The sequence below is a fragment of the Pelmatolapia mariae genome, linkage group LG9 (genome assembly GCF_036321145.2).
Source record: "Pelmatolapia mariae isolate MD_Pm_ZW linkage group LG9, Pm_UMD_F_2, whole genome shotgun sequence".
Taxonomy (NCBI): domain Eukaryota; kingdom Metazoa; phylum Chordata; class Actinopteri; order Cichliformes; family Cichlidae; genus Pelmatolapia; species Pelmatolapia mariae.
In genome coordinates, this window is record NC_086235.1 from 2,131,945 (window position 1) to 2,148,211 (window position 16,267).

Below are 16,267 nucleotides of genomic sequence, written 5' to 3' on the forward strand. Positions count from 1 at the left end.
AGCAGATGTGACCCTCAGTAACATTTTGGAAGTTCTCATGTGTCGGCAGGTCCACCGTCTGGTTTTACAGCAGGACGTCACACAGGACTGGCCTTGGAGATAATGTCATGTTCATGCACCTGTCAGTCACTGTTGTCAGTCACTGCTGTCAGTCACTGTTGTCAGTCACTGTTGTCAGTCACTGCTGTCATTCACTGCTGTCAGTCACTGTTGTCAGTCACTGCTGTCATTCACTGCTGTCAGTCACTGTTGTCAGTCACTGTTGTCAGTCACTGTTGTCAGTCACTGTTGTCAGTCACTGCTGTCAGTCACTGCTGTCAGTCACTGCTGTCAGTCACTGTTGTCAGTCACTGTTGTCAGTCACTGCTGTCATTCACTGTTGTCAGTCACTGTTGTCAGTCACTGCTGTCAGTCACTGCTGTCAGTCACTGTTGTCAGTCACTGCTGTCAGTCACTGTTGTCAGTCACTGCTGTCAGTCACTGCTGTCAGTCACTGTTGTCAGTCACTGCTGTCAGTCACTGCTGTCAGTCACTGCTGTCAGTCACTGTTGTCAGTCACTGCTGTCAGTCACTGCTGTCAGTTACTCAGCCTGTGTGTCCTTCTCATGTCTCAGTCTGTGGTGAATAAGCTGGTGGGCGTCGTGCTGTCTGTGACCAAAGACGTCCCTCTGTGGACTTACTCTCACCTGCAGTACAAACAGCAGCAGGTACGCTCATCTGACTCATCCTGCTTTAAAATCACCTGATAGCAGGCAGCCAATCGCACTCCAGCTTCATCCCGCCCCTCTTTCTGTTTCTCAGGTGGAGCAGGCGGCGGGTCGTAGTGGAGGAGAGGACGTGGCAGTGAAGCCAGTGGTGCTGCGAGCGCTGGACAGACAGCTGGCTGAACACAAAGACATCAGCAGGTCAGTAAAACAGCAGAGACACGACATATAATACAATACAATTTTATTTATATAGCACGTTTAAAAAACCACAGGTATGCCAAAGTGCTTCACAGAATGAGTTAAAAGCAATAATGAATACAAATATAAAGCACAAAAATACAAAATACAAATAAAATATGCTAACACGCGGGTGACATAACTATGATGTTTCTCTGGCTGAGACGCTGTGGACACGCAGAGATCACACAATCAGACCTGCAGCTGACGTCCTTCATGTCTTTGACTGAAACACACAGAGTGGGTCCTGTGGAGAAAGGTTCTGCAGTCCTTGCACAAAATCTCAAAGTGACCTGCGACAAATTCAGATGGTGCACAGAGGCTCAGCGGTTAGTGCTGCTGCACCACTGTAGGAGGGTCCTGGGCTTGAACCTGGACAGTGTTAGAGTGTCTGTGTCCTCAGTGCTGCCTGTTAGCACACTCTCATAAAGGAGACTTTAAACCACTTTTAGGCTTTTGTTATATTTTGTGCGATCAGGAGGAAAAACAATGAATGAAACTGATGTCACAGGCTGACTTTGTGTTTTGGAGTCCAGAACGGCATTTTTATTTGAAAACTAATGATGTTACAGTAAAGCTGAGGAAAGATAAATGCACCTGCTCTCAGAACGAACACGATCAGTTATTTGTTCAAAATTAAAAGCTGTGTGAGAAATTTGTATCAGGAGCAGAGAGCAGCTCAGAGAGCACATTTCCAAACTGGCTTCACTGTCCAGACTGATGCTGCTGCCTTTTCTGTGGATGAGGAGTGTGTGTGGGAGACCTGGGATCAGTTTCACACACGTGATCACATGACAGTCAGCCCATCAGTGCATGTTCTGATGATGATGATGATGATGATGATGTTTGGAGCAGGTTGGTGATGCAGCTCAGCTCCATCGTGTCGCACCTGAAAGCTCAGGCTGCCGAAACCCTGAATGACCTCGGCCACTTCTCCACCCTGTGGAACCAGGTGTGTGTGTGTGTGTGTGTGTTCAGGTTGGTCTTAGTGTTGTTGAGCTGCACTAACAGCTGGCTGTGTTTAGGACCCAGAGGAGCAGGTGCAGGCCTTCCTGCAGTCCGACCCCTCCCTGACGGAGTTCAGCGCTCAGATCTGTTTCTACTCTGTGAGTTGACTTCCTGTTACAGACACACCACTGAACATCACTGTGCTTTTACAGCTTATTATATTTTTACCTGAGTTATTAGTAAACACACAAAATCAAACAAGGAAACAAAAGAAAAGTGTTTGCAGTGCAGCAGTAGTACTTTTATAATAAAAAAAATGTAAATATATCACTGGAACAGCAGTCTGGGGTCATTAAAGGGCAGCTGGAGTCATGAACATTTTAAAGTCATAAATGTTCAAAATAAAGTTGTTTTCACTTTTTAAAATGTTTCTATTCCCAAGAAAAATGTAATTTATCGTGTAATTCATTGTTTTCTCAGGGAACATTGGACATTCCTGCAGTTGCAGTTCAGTGGTAGTGCAGCAGGGGGCGCTGGATATTTTAGTTTCCACAGAGCCATCATTGCTAATTAGGGCTGGGTATCGTCACTGATTTGAAGAATCGATTCACAAGGTCCCAAATCGATTCGATCCACGATTTGATTCAATTTGAATCTGGGAAATTTTGCCTCAGACAGTCAGAAATCTTATAATTCAGATCATGCATCAGTACATTTCCATATTTTTATATCTGTAAAAAGAAAGCTGACATTTGCGAGACTTTATCAAAGGTGTGAGCATCACAGCAGATGCCTTTGTGTCAAAGTAACTGAGGATAAAACACAGAAAAACATGAAGGTGATTTTCCTGGCCTGGGATTTTATAAAAATATTGTGCAATAGATCAAAAATGAAAGAAAATCATTAATCAACACATGAACATTACCTGATGCTGCTGAAGTGAAGCAGAGCAAAGTTACAGAGGTTTGATTATAGACACAGCTGAGCATTTTGCAATTTTGCATAATTTTAAAAAGTTTAAATTTGTTCTGAACAGCAGAAATGAGGCTTTCTTTTCAGAAGTCAGTAAAAGGAAGAAACAGCGGCCAACAGCGCTGTAAACAACGGTAGATTTGTGCGTAACAAGCAAGCGAATAATGCAGAAAACAGATTTTTAGACGGGAAACTGTTCTTGAAGTACAGAGAGAGAGAGAGAGAGAGAGAGAGCTGTGCATGAGGTGTGATTTTATCGAGGTGGAAGCAAAACAGTAAAAGTCAGAGTGAATTCATGACGATGTTTATGTGAAGCGTAGTTTGGATCTTCTTTTGCTGCTGGTTCAGTCAGTATTGTTTGGAGAGAGACAAAACCTGCAGCTTCAGAATCAGAGAAAAAAGGACGTAAACACAAAGCGCGGACCCGCCGAAACATCAGAATCAGCGAGCTGTCGGCTTTCAGCCCCGACCGTGTCCATGCCGTCGGGTGAGAAAGGCGACATCTCACTGATTCTGATCCGTGGGTCCGCGCTTTGTGTTTACGTCTTTGTGCAGAATCCGTGTTCCTGCTCTCATTTACTGTTTTAGCTGTTTGGTGGTTGTTGAAATATTGTGAGGTTTCACCTGAGATTCTGGCGTTTCAGCAAAATAAATTTATATTAAAAAATCGATTCAGGATTTTAATGAATCGATTTCACGTTATCCAAGCTAGAATTGATTTTAATTGATAAATTGATAATCAAAACCCACCGCTATTGCTAATGTGTCAGAACTGAAAGAAAATGACCCTCACGTCCTTTAGAGCAGCTGATTTTGACCATACATGTAGTGGATTTACCCATGATGCCTTGCTGTGCCTGCAGAGGCTGGAGGTGCAGATTTCGGAGCTCCCTGCGTTTTACACAGCGGGTTCGATCCTGTTGGACACCGACCAGCTGAAGCGTTCGCTCACTCACGAGTGTCACAACTGGAAACGAGCTTTCGGCGCCGCTCTGAACCGCCGAGCGTCCGCCAACATGAACGACATCCTGTCGTTCGTGGACGCGCTCATGAAGCGTCTGCAGCGTCCAATCTCGGACCTGGATGATGTCAGAGCAGCCATGGCTGCACTCAGAGAGGTGAGCCAGCATCTGATTGGCTGTGTGTTACGTCTGCACCTCCTCTTTTTCTTTAAATTCTTCTTTTAGCCCAATAATCGAAAAATGATCCAGTTTTTCTTTTAGATTCTGATTAATTTATTTGTTCATAAACGTACAGCTGCTAATGTCTGGCACTGCCAAAATAAATAAATAAAAATGAAATTAGCCAATTTAATAAATGTGTCTTTCATTAATTGCACTAAAATACTATAAAATCTATTTTAGGCATCAATTATTTCACAAAATTAAAATTTCAGTCTTTTTCAGTCTTTAATTTTGGCAGTTTCAGGCCTCCGTACTTTCTTCACATTCAGTCATGTTTTCTTTATTCAGCTGTTTTTTCTCTCAGTCCTTCATGTAACGACCCACAGAGTAGAATTCATTCATGAGCCCGTCCCCTCACTCATTCCTCTCCTGCTCACTGTTGGAGGTTCGGGAGGCGGAGGTTCGCATCGACGCCACCATCGGGCCGGTGGAGGAATCCTTCGCCCTGCTCAACAGACACGAGCTGCTCTTCGGTGACGGGAACGGCGAGCGCGTGGACGGCCTGATGTACGCCTGGAAAAACCTCACTGACCTGGTGAGTCAGAGGGAGGGACGTCACGTGACAGGTGCAGGGATGCAGGTGTGTGTTATGTGTGTGTTGTGGCTTCAGGTGGTGCAGACCCAGAACACTCTGGTGCAGATTCAGCCCAGCATGAAGACAGACCTGCTGTCTGCAGTGCAGAGCCTCCAGAGCCAGGCTCAGAGCTTCTGCACTGACTACAACCAAAGGTACGCACACCTCAGAGAGGCACCTGCTCCAGGTGGGCGGAGCCATCCAAATATCCATACTATCAGCACCAACACTGGCATTAGTATCAATACTTTGTTTTTGTCCTCCAAGTTCAGTATGTAGCCCGCCCTGAACCTGGGCTACATACTGATGATATAATTGATTATGGTAAATGCAGGGGCCCGGGGGTGGAGGGCGTGGCCCCGGCTGAAGCCAGCGAGCGGCTGCAGAGTTTTCAGGCAGAGTTCGATCAGCTGTGGAGGAAGTACACCACCTGCTCAGGTGGAGAGGAGCTGTTCGGGCTGCCTGTGAACGGTACGACTGAGCGACTCACCCACCCACTTCCTGTTTGTCTGCCTCCTTCCTCACCGGCCGTCTCCTCCCCGCAGAGTATCCTGAGCTGCAGAGGATCCGGAGGGAGCTCTCCCTGCTGTCCAAACTCTACAGTCTGTACAGCTCGGTCACCGACAGCGTTGCCGGCTACTACGACATCCTGTGGGCCGACCTCAACATCGAGAAGATCAGCGCGGAGCTGCAGGACTTCCAGAACAGGTGCAGCTCATTAAGGCTTCAGCAGGACGTTCATGCCTCCACCTCACGCTTTCCCAAAAAAACACATGTTACTGTACTGATCAATGAAAGCATCCTGACCTCTGACCTCACAGCACAGCAGCTCAGCTTCAGTGTACAAAGACAATAAAAACATTATTTGAACTCATGAAAGTTTGGATGTTGAATCTCTCATTAACGTTCTTAATGCCAAAGCTGAAACACATCAAACTGGATATGTGAGCATTTCAGTTTAGCTCGTGTCTTCAGTGGCTCACAGTTTGAGAAGCAGCAGGATAGATGAAAAAAATCTGAGATTAAAAACAAATGAATCTTGTTTATTGGCATTCATTGTTAAATATGTCGTTCACACACAGAGATGAAGTTTTGAAGTCTTTTTTTCAGGATCAGGAAGCTCCCAAAGGCCCTGAAGGAGTGGCAGGCCTTCAGAGATCTGAAGAAAACCATCGATGACTTCACAGAGACGTGTCCTCTGCTCTACATGATGGCCAACAAGGTGCCAGAAACATTTCACTGTGAAGCACATATACCAGTAACGTCCATCTGCAGGCATTTACACAGCAGCACACAGGCGTGAGAGGAGGAGCTGGGGTGGAGTCCAGTTTCAGGGCGGTGCGCTGATAAGAGGAGCAGCTGTAGGCAGGATGGATGTGTGAAAGGAAAACAGCTGTGCTGGGAGCTTGATTTCATCACCTGCCTGAACCTCTGATTTAAGCAACACAGCCATCATATTATGTTTGATTTGTTACTTATGCACTAAATTCACTCACATTACAATTATTTGATGTTGATGCAGCCGACTGCAGAGCAGCTACACAGAAATGTTAGAAAGTGTCGTGGAATTACACAAACGTTTGTAGAGTAATAAAATACTTTTTAAAGGAAGGAAAAACAGGAAACTAAGAAACTGCACCTACGTTTGTGGAACAGCTTCATTGGTGGACTGATGGATTTTGGATGTGGCCTTCAGCGGGGGTGTGGTGTCATGTCCTGCAGGTACCACAGTGGAAAGACAACAGATGCTGGGACATCGGCCACGGCAGCAGTGAGGCTACATGTGCACATAAGGCTAGTTAATGAGACAGAGGACAGACGGGTGACACAGGTGTAGACGGGCAGGAGAAAAGGAAGCAAAAGTGCAGAAGACTATCAAAATAAAACAGGAAGTGACAGGGCCAGAGACAACTAATTCAGAGACTGAGATTTCACAATAAGATACAGGGTACACAACAAACGTGAAATATTTACATGTATGCTGAAAGTATATAATAATAATGTGTAATAAATGTGTGGCTCAGGCGATGCTGCACAGACACTGGACTCGTCTCAGCGATGTGACCGGTCACAGCTTCCAGGTGGACTCTGACAGTTTCTGCCTGAGAAACATTATGGAGGCTCCGCTGCTGAAACACAGAGAGGACATCGAGGTCTGAGCCTGAAAACACTACACATCTAAACTGAGCAGCCTAAACACACACGCACACACACACACACACACACACACACACACAAATCTGATATGTGTCTGACGAATGTCCAAAATTAGAAATTAACTTGGAAATGCAGCATGTGAGAAAGTCCCCGTAAGCCATTCTTACCTGAATTCATACAAACCTAAAATACTGGGTCAGTCCTAAAACTCCAGATTAAGATTACAGGCGAAAAATATTTCTGAAACTTTCATCTGAGCTGATTTTTTTTTAAGAAAATGTATAAAATGCAAAGAAGAAAGAAAAACTGTTTTAATCCTGAAAGTTTGTTAAAGCTGCTTTAACCCTCTACTGCATAGCGTTGCCCTGAGGCAACAAACCACATTTTCATGCCTTACACTGGCCCTTCAAAAAAAACCAACTTTTTTTTTGCAAATAATGCTACCAGGCACATCTCTTTCCAATAAAATGATGAGTTGAAGGTGGTGTGACTTATATTTGGGGGGGGGGGGGGCAGGACCCCTTTCTGCAACCTGCAGTACGTGAGAGACATCTCCATTCGGAGGCAAGATAAAGATCACTATTTTACATGTTTATAGTGAAATAAATGTATATTAAAAAATACTTGTATGTGCATGAATATGTTAAGAAGCATATTTGATTGTTTTTTCTACTTTTTTAAATTTATTTATATAGTAAAACTGTTAATTTTCATTCGTTGCCTCAAGGCAACACTGCGCAGTTAGCCCAATTTTTTTCAGGCAATATAGTGCATTTGCATATGTGTGTAGAGATGTGTTTGTGTGCATTTATATGATCATAGTCAATGCTTTTTACTTTACAATCTACTCATAATTACAGGACATGGATGTAAATACCTTTTATGCAAGGAAACCAAGGGAATGTCCACTTTCTGTCCTCAGAAAGTGAGGACAGTGAGCTTTCAGGGAGTGACAGTGAAGTAGAGGAGTATGAGGTTTGAGGGACACTTAGGAGCTCAGGGGTCAGGGGTCAGTTGGTAAAGTAACTGTGTCTGTGTGTACCAGGTCTGGCCAGGATCTGGTATCAAGTCGGCACTTTGAGTAATCTGGGAGAGTAGAAAAGCGCTATATAAAAATCAGTCCATTCACTGTCTGAACAGTTTTGTCATGTTACTTTTGCACTGTTTTGCATGTTCCGGCACATGTTGTTATTGCATGGCTTGATTAAGGTACACATTATGCTGACATCTGGGGCCAGAGCTGAAACTGTTCAGGCCAGCACAGGGCCAGCAGTGTGTCTACAACTGGCCCGTGGCTGCATACCACCTTCAGATGGCCCACATACCACAATGAATAACGGCCCTTTGGTGGCCCAGATCAGGTTTGCCAGAGGTAATCCACACATGGGCCAGCACAGGACGACTAGGGTGTCTGAAACTGGCCTTGTGCTGGCCCATGTGTGGATTACCTCTGGCAAACCTGATCTGGGCCACCAAAGGGCCGTTATTCATTGTGGTATGTGGGCCATGTGTAAGCACATTGTGTGGGCCTGATCCCTGCCATACCAATATTGCTGTGCGGGTGTCAGTGTGTGTGGTCGTGTATTACTTATTGTTGTGGGGACACAAATTTGTTTACACACTCACATTGTGAGGTCTCGCCTACTTTATGGGGACAAATTGCAAGGTAAATCATTCAATTTTAGGGTGAAGGCTTGAGTCAGGGTTAGGATAAGGTTCAGGCAGGGACTTGTGATGGGTAGAGTCAGGATAAGTCTCCAGGAAATTAATGTAATTTAATGTAATGTCCACAAAAGTGATGGAAACACAACGTGTGTGTGTGTGTGTGTGTGTGTGTGTGTGTGTGTGTGTGTGTGTGTGTGTGTGTGTGTGTGTGTGTGTGTGCATGTGTGCGCGCGTGCGTGCTTGGGTTAGGGTCAAATGTTGGATGCATTTTGGTGTTTTATTGTTTTGTGAAATGTTTACATTGTTTATTTGTTCATCCTTGTTGTACTAATACAACTTATTATAGAATAACTTGGCATTTTACTACCCTTGTTGCACAGTGTTGCCTTGAAGCAACAAACCAATATCTGTTTGGGGGGGTGGGGGGGGGGGGGGGGGGCAGGGTGTCAAATTTTATGATTGATATATTATTAGGGACCCTAAAGCTCCCCCAAAATAGGGAGAAATATTTTTTTCCCCAAAAATTAAAAAGTCATGCAGTAGAGGGTTAATGTGAGAATGTGTTTTATCCGTGTGAACCAGGATGTTTGCATCAGCGCGGTGAAGGAGCGCGACATCGAGGCCAAGCTGAAGGACGTGGTGGCCGAGTGGAGCAGCCACACGCTCAGCTTCGCCACCTTCAGGAGCAGAGGAGAACTGCTGCTGAAAGGAGCCGAGACCGCAGAGAAAATCTCCATGATGGAGGACAGCCTGATGGTGCTGACGTCCCTGCTGAGCAACAGGTGAGGAGACGAGGGCAGAGGAGGTGAGGAGACGAGGGTGGAAGGAAAGCAAAGCCGTCTCAGAGCCAGAAAGCAAGAAAAACATGAGAGGCAGGAAAGGAAAGAAGGAATGCTGTTTGTGCATGTAGGGTTACACCTGTGGCTCTTTGCTCCGCAGGTACAACGCTCCGTACAAGCCCTCCATCCAGCTGTGGGTTCAGAAACTCTCCAACACCTCAGAGATCATCGAGAAGTGGCTGTCGGTTCAAAACCTCTGGATCTACCTTGAAGCGGTGTTTGTGGGTGGAGACATCGCCAAGCAGCTGCCTCAGGTAGGAGGAAACACTCAGACTTTTTTTTGATCATTTTTCTTTCATATTTAAGTCTGAAGTCGGAGTTTTAATCCTCGCAGGAAGCCAAACGTTTCCAGAACATCGACAAGTCGTGGCAGAGGATCATGCAGCGAGCCCACGAGATTCCCAACGTGGTGCAGTGCTGCGTGGGAGACGAGATGCTCAGCCAGGTGTGGCCCACGTGCCTCTGAGCAACACTCTGCCATGAGGGTAAAATATGAGTGCTTGATTCACAGCAGCTCCATCTGTCCTCCTCCTGCAGCTGCTCCCTCACCTGCTGGAGCAGTTGGAGCTCTGTCAGAAGTCTCTTTCCGGTTACCTGGAGAAGAAACGCTTGGTGTTCCCTCGTTTTTTTTTCGTGTCCGACCCCGCCCTGCTGGAGATTCTGGGCCAAGCCTCTGACTCACACACTATACAGGTGACACGCTATACAGGTGACACTCTTTACAGGTGACACGCTATACAGGTGACACGTTGTACAGGTGACACATTATACAGGTGACACGTTATACAGGTGACACGTTATACAGGTGACACACTACAAAGGTGACACGCTTTACAGGTGACACATTATACAAGTGACACACTATACAGGTGACACATTATACAGGTGACACGTTATACAGGTGACACGCTATACAGGTGACACGCTATACAGGTGACACTCTTTACAGGTTACACGCTATACAGGTGACACGCTATACAGGTGACACTCTTTACAGGTTACACGCTATACAGGTGGCACGCTATATAGGTGACACACTTTACAGGTGACACTCTTTACAGGTGACACGCTATATAGGTGACACACTTTACAGGTGACACTCTTTACAGGTGACACACTATACAGGTGACACATTATACAGGTGACACGTTATACAGGTGACACGCTATACAGGTGACACTCTTTACAGGTGACACGCTATACAGGTGACACGCTATATAGGTGACACACTTTACAGGTGACACGTTATACAGGTGACACATTATACAGGTGACACACTTTACAGGTGACACGTTATACAGGTGACACATTATACAGGTGACACACTTTACAGGTGACACGTTATACAGGTGACGCATTATACAGGTGACACATTATACAGGTGACACACTTTACAGGTGACACGTTATACAGGTGACGCATTATACAGGTGACACATTATACAGGTGACACGTTATACAGGTGACACACTATAAAGGTGACACGCTTTACAGGTGACACATTATACAGGTGACACTCTTTACAGGTGACACGTTATACAGGTGACACGCTATATAGGTGACACACTTTACAGGTGACACTCTTTACAGGTGACACGCTATACAGGTGACACGCTATATAGGTGACACACTTTACAGGTGACACGTTATACAGGTGACACATTATACAGGTGACACATTATACAGGTGACACTCTTTACAGGTGATACGTTATACAGGTGACACGCTATATAGGTGACACACTTTACAGGTGACACTCTTTACAGGTGACATGTTATACAGGTGACACGCTATATAGGTGACACACTTTACAGGTGACACTCTTTACAGGTGACACGTTATACAGGTGACACGCTATATAGGTGACACACTTTACAGGTGACACTCTTTACAGGTGACACGCTATACAGGTGACACGCTATATAGGTGACACACTTTACAGGTGACACTCTTTACAGGTGACACGCTATACAGGTGACACGCTATATAGGTGACACACTTTACAGGTGACACGTTATACAGGTGACACATTATACAGGTGACACATTATACAGGTGACACATTATACAGGTGACACACTATAAAGGTGACACGCTATACAGGTGACACATTATACAGGTGACAAATTATACAGGTGACACACTATAAAGGTGACACGCTTAAAGGTGACAGATTATACATGTCACTACTGGGGCAGCAGTGGTGTGGTGTGTGGGGAAAAGGACTCAAACGCAGGCACTCACTGAGATGCGAGGGAGATTTATTATAAATGGCGGAACACAAAACGGGGATGGCAAGAACAGAACTTAGGAAAAACTAAACTGGGAGAAACTAAACAATACACCAGTAACCAGTAAACCTGAACACAAAGGGATGGAGACCGAAGGGAACACGGATGAGGAGAAGAGCACGGAGGATGTAAGGTAGACACGCAGACAGTTTCACTGAGACTTTCACAGACGGACCAGTAATGAGCACACAAGTTCACACAACATAAATACACACAGACGGACACTGGGAAATTGCATATAGGTTGGAGACACAGCTGGACCGTATTAACCTGACGAGACAGAGGCAACACTAACATCAGGAACCAACAGAGGGAGCACAAACCCAGAAACCCAGAAAATCACAAACCACAAACCATCCCAAGGCAAGAACACGAGTCCACAAATAATAATAATAATAATAATAATAATAATAATAATAATAATAATAATAATACTTCAAACCAAAATCACTGAGTCCACGGACTCTGGACCATGACAATACAAGTGACACACTATACAGGTGACAGATTTACAGGTGACACAGCAGCTCACAGGTTTCAGATCTGATGGGTTTGTATTTGCTGTCTGATGCTTCAGGTTCGTTCCTGCTGCTGAGCTTCTGCTTTCCTCTGATCATGACATTGAATCTGCTTCCTCGCTCTGTGTCTGTCAGGCTCATCTGCTCAGTCTGTTCGATAACGTTAACAGAGTTGTTTTCAATGAGAAAATCTACGACCAGATGATCAGTTTCCAGTCCCAAGAAGGAGAAACTGTGGAGCTGAGCCAGCCAGTGCTGGCACAGGTAATCTCACCTCCACATGGAGACCTCCCAGTAATTCAGTTCCCTGTTACTTTTCCCTTAAACTGAATCATTTTATCAGTCAGCATCTCACCTCCACTTGCAGGGGAATGTGGAGGTGTGGTTAGGAGAGCTGCTAGCTGGGGTGAGGGAAACCCTCCATGCTATCATCTGTCAGGCTTACCTGGCCATCAGTGACTCCGCCTTTAAGCTGCTGGAGTTCCAGTCGGCATTCCCGGCTCAGATTGGCCTGCTGGGAATCCAGATGATCTGGACGAGAAACGCAGAAGAAGCACTCGTCCTCAGCAAGTCGGACAAGAAGGTGCTTTCATGCCTCAATTTGAGCTATTCTGTCTTTCCTATCCTGGTTTTTGGAGCCAAACGTGACCATATTTATGTGAGAGGGTGGAGATCTAAGTGGTTTTGGTCAAAAGGCTAAACTCAAGCTAATGTGGGACAGATGAGTCTCGAGGCAACTATTGTTGTGATTTGGCGCTCTCTAAATAAAATAAGACTGAATATAGCAGCATGGTGGTTAGCACTGTTGCTGCACAGCAAGAAGGTCCTGAGTTCAGTTCCACCATCAGGCCGGGGTCTTTCTGTGTGGAGTTTGCATGTTCTCACCGTGTTTGCGTGGGTTCCCTCCGGGTACTCCGGCTTCCTCCCACAGTCCAAAGACATGCAGTTAGTGGGGATAGGTTAATTGGTCAATCCAAATTGCCCATAGGTGTGAATGCGGGAGCGAATGGTTGTCTGTCTCTGTGTGTTAGCCCTGCGACAGACTGGCAACCTGTCCAGGGTGTACCCCGCCTCTCGCCCTATGACAGCTGGGATAGGCTCCAGCGCCCCCTCGACCCTGAAAAAGGATAAGCTGAATGGATGGATGGATATAATTAAGGCTATGGTGATTATTTACAGGTTATGGTCTTATCATGTTGTTCTTCTCTCCTGACTGCCCCCATCTTATTGGTTGCCAGATCATGCAAACAACCAATCAGAAGTTCCTGGACCTCCTCAATGAGCTCATCGACATGACGACTCGAGAGCTGAGCAGGAATGAAAGGACCAAATATGAGACGCTGATCACCATCCACGTCCACCAGAGAGACATTTTCGATGATCTGGTGAACCAAAGAGCAAACATATAAACAAACATCTAAATACTGTTTCATGGTGTCTGTCAGAGTGGGTCATATGACTTTGTGTTTGTCAGGTGAGGATGAATGTGCGCTCGGCTTCAGACTTCGAGTGGCAAAAACAGTCGAGGTTTTACTTCCTGGAGGAGACGGACAGATGTGTCATCCAGATCACAGATGTGGAGTTCAGCTACTGTAATGAATACCTGGGCTGCACAGACAGGCTGGTCATCACCCCGCTGACAGACAGGTACACACACTCCAGCCTCACTGACTGACGCCTGTAGACTGACTGATTCACAAACACTGAACATCTGTCCAGGTGTTACATCACTCTGTCCCAGGCTCTGGGGATGAGTATGGGCGGAGCTCCGGCCGGACCAGCAGGAACCGGTAATGTGTGTGTGTGTGTGTGTGTGTGTGTGTAAAATGAAGCTGAACTCTTGCATGCTACTGTGTGTGTGTGTGTGTGTGTGTGTTTGCAGGTAAAACGGAGACCACTAAAGACATGGGTCGCTGTCTGGGGAAGTATGTGGTGGTCTTTAACTGTTCGGACCAGATGGACTACAGAGGACTAGGACGCATCTACAAAGGTGTGTGAGTGTGTGGATGGTGGACACTGGAAATATTGTCCCTGCTGTTGTCACCATCTTATCACCCCACTGAGTAGTAGAGAGGTTAGTCAACCACGAGGCCCGGCCCGCTCTGACGGGACGGGGCTCTGCAGAGGTTCACTACCTAACATGGACCCACAGCTGTTGTCTGTGGTATCTGGTAACCTGGAACAAATGTTCATTAGATGTTCTTGAATAAAGAGCCATGCCAGAGTGGCAGATCCTCATGAAGACATATTTCTCCTGAGTCAGAGACAAAAGTGTGGAAGTAAATAATGTTAGAATGATATGTGGAGGCCAGTCGCCCACTCTTCTATGATACATAACTCTGTATGATACATAAGTTACGGCATCTTCTTAACATGTAATAAACATGTGATCGTTCTATCAAAATGCTGATCTGAAAGTGCAGTGCTGTGTCTGCAGGTCTGGCTCAGTCCGGAGCCTGGGGCTGCTTCGATGAGTTTAACCGCATCGAGCTGCCGGTGCTTTCTGTCGCCGCCCAGCAGATCTACATCGTGCTGCAGTGTAAGAAGAACAAGAAGAGGCAGTTCGTCTTCACCGACGGAGATGTGGTCGACATGGATCCCGAGTTCGGCATCTTCCTCACCATGGTACCTCATCTCTGATATAATGAACACTCTGGTGTTAGTATAAGTCAACAATAAATCATCAGAATCACTCTGCATATGAAACAATGCACTGTTCACTATTCAGTGTTCTTTAAGTGAGGAGTTGTGGACACATGAACACAGCTCAGTAACTAGAGTGAACCACAGTTCCAGCACTGAGCGTGCTGATGTTCCTCCACTCAGAAAGTTCTAGTAACTTCTCGGTATTCCAGAATCCCGGTTACGCCGGCCGTCAGGAGCTGCCTGAAAACCTGAAGATTCAGTTCCGTACAGTAGCCATGATGGTCCCGGACCGAGCCATCATCATGAGGGTTAAATTGGCCAGTGCTGGTTTCCGTGACAACCAGGTCCTAAGCAGGAAGTTCTACACCCTCTACAAACTGTGTGAGGAGCAGCTGTCCAAACAGGTGGGTGATGCTGATGCTGTAACCACCACACATCCCGTCCTTCTTGGTCTTAGATGATGGATTTTCTCATTTCTCCATTGTTCTTCTTTTTAAAGTGTCACTCATGCATTTAATCATATTGTTATTTATAATTTCTCTGGTCTTTCTTATCAGGTCCATTATGATTTCGGTCTGAGGAACATTTTGTCGGTTTTGAGGACGTTGGGAGCTGTGAAGCGATCTAACCCATCAGAACCAGAGAAGACCGTGGTGATGAGGGTCCTGAGGGACATGAACCTCTCCAAACTGGTGTGTGTGTAATATATGCAGAAATTAGACTTTGCCCGAAGTTTTCATTTCATTATTATCAGATGTGTTAGAGTTGCCCACTAGGGGGAGCCCTCATCATCGTCACTGTCAGCCATCCTGATTGCTTCTGTGACTTTCTGTAGGTGGACGAGGACGAGCCTCTGTTTATGAGTCTGATCAATGACCTGTTTCCTGGCATCGGTACGTTTCTTTCACATAACACTGAAACACACTAGCAGAGGCTTCATGAGTACACGACGGCTCTCATACTGTGTGCTTTTCTTTCATCCCCCTCTACAGTTCTGGATAAAGCCGGTTATCCAGACTTGGAGTCGGCCATCTTTAATCAGACTCAGCAGGCCGGTCTGATCCCTCACCCACCCTGGATCCTCAAACTGGTCCAGCTCTATGAGACGCAGAGAGTCCGACATGGTGATGATCCCGACAGACAGACACAATTATCTGGACACAGTGACACATTAATTAGTCTTTCTCGTCTCGCCACTCAGCTTCATTTACAGTTCCAATGTAAATTAGTGGAAAGAACCCTCAACATTAGTTTCTATGATCATTAAACACATAAACTGCATGTTTAGACTCATCAGTCTAATGTGATTAAAAAGTGCTGCAAAGGTTTGCTAACTTTCTCCTCAAAATGAGGTTTAAACAGTTTTCAGTGCAGGTTATTATTCTACATGTACACAGAGTTTCACAACATTATGGCTTCATTAACGCTGTTAAACACAACACCAACACAATCTGTCTTTGGCTGCTGTCACAACAACGTAGGCCACACTTACTATGGATATGGATATAGTAACGTGATATTACACACTTAG

The 16,267-nt window shown here is 45.7% G+C and overlaps 1 protein-coding gene across 1 annotated transcript in view; it reads left to right on the forward strand.

Annotated features, from left to right (window-relative positions):
• dnah5l (dynein, axonemal, heavy chain 5 like) overlaps positions 1-16,267 on the forward strand; it is a 74,847-nt gene that overhangs the window by 28,919 nt on the left and 29,661 nt on the right. The window contains exons 26-51 of the mRNA XM_063484552.2: positions 615-707; positions 802-905; positions 1,800-1,896; positions 1,970-2,050; positions 3,728-3,982; positions 4,434-4,583; positions 4,659-4,777; positions 4,957-5,093; positions 5,168-5,330; positions 5,733-5,844; positions 6,647-6,775; positions 9,027-9,226; positions 9,384-9,537; positions 9,618-9,728; positions 9,821-9,976; positions 12,226-12,354; positions 12,458-12,673; positions 13,329-13,475; positions 13,565-13,737; positions 13,810-13,880; positions 13,973-14,080; positions 14,528-14,715; positions 14,946-15,140; positions 15,294-15,428; positions 15,572-15,629; positions 15,729-15,860. Of these exons, the coding sequence (XP_063340622.2) occupies positions 615-707; positions 802-905; positions 1,800-1,896; positions 1,970-2,050; positions 3,728-3,982; positions 4,434-4,583; positions 4,659-4,777; positions 4,957-5,093; positions 5,168-5,330; positions 5,733-5,844; positions 6,647-6,775; positions 9,027-9,226; positions 9,384-9,537; positions 9,618-9,728; positions 9,821-9,976; positions 12,226-12,354; positions 12,458-12,673; positions 13,329-13,475; positions 13,565-13,737; positions 13,810-13,880; positions 13,973-14,080; positions 14,528-14,715; positions 14,946-15,140; positions 15,294-15,428; positions 15,572-15,629; positions 15,729-15,860 (3,613 nt within the window). The remainder of the gene's footprint in view (positions 1-614; positions 708-801; positions 906-1,799; positions 1,897-1,969; positions 2,051-3,727; positions 3,983-4,433; positions 4,584-4,658; positions 4,778-4,956; positions 5,094-5,167; positions 5,331-5,732; positions 5,845-6,646; positions 6,776-9,026; positions 9,227-9,383; positions 9,538-9,617; positions 9,729-9,820; positions 9,977-12,225; positions 12,355-12,457; positions 12,674-13,328; positions 13,476-13,564; positions 13,738-13,809; positions 13,881-13,972; positions 14,081-14,527; positions 14,716-14,945; positions 15,141-15,293; positions 15,429-15,571; positions 15,630-15,728; positions 15,861-16,267) is intronic.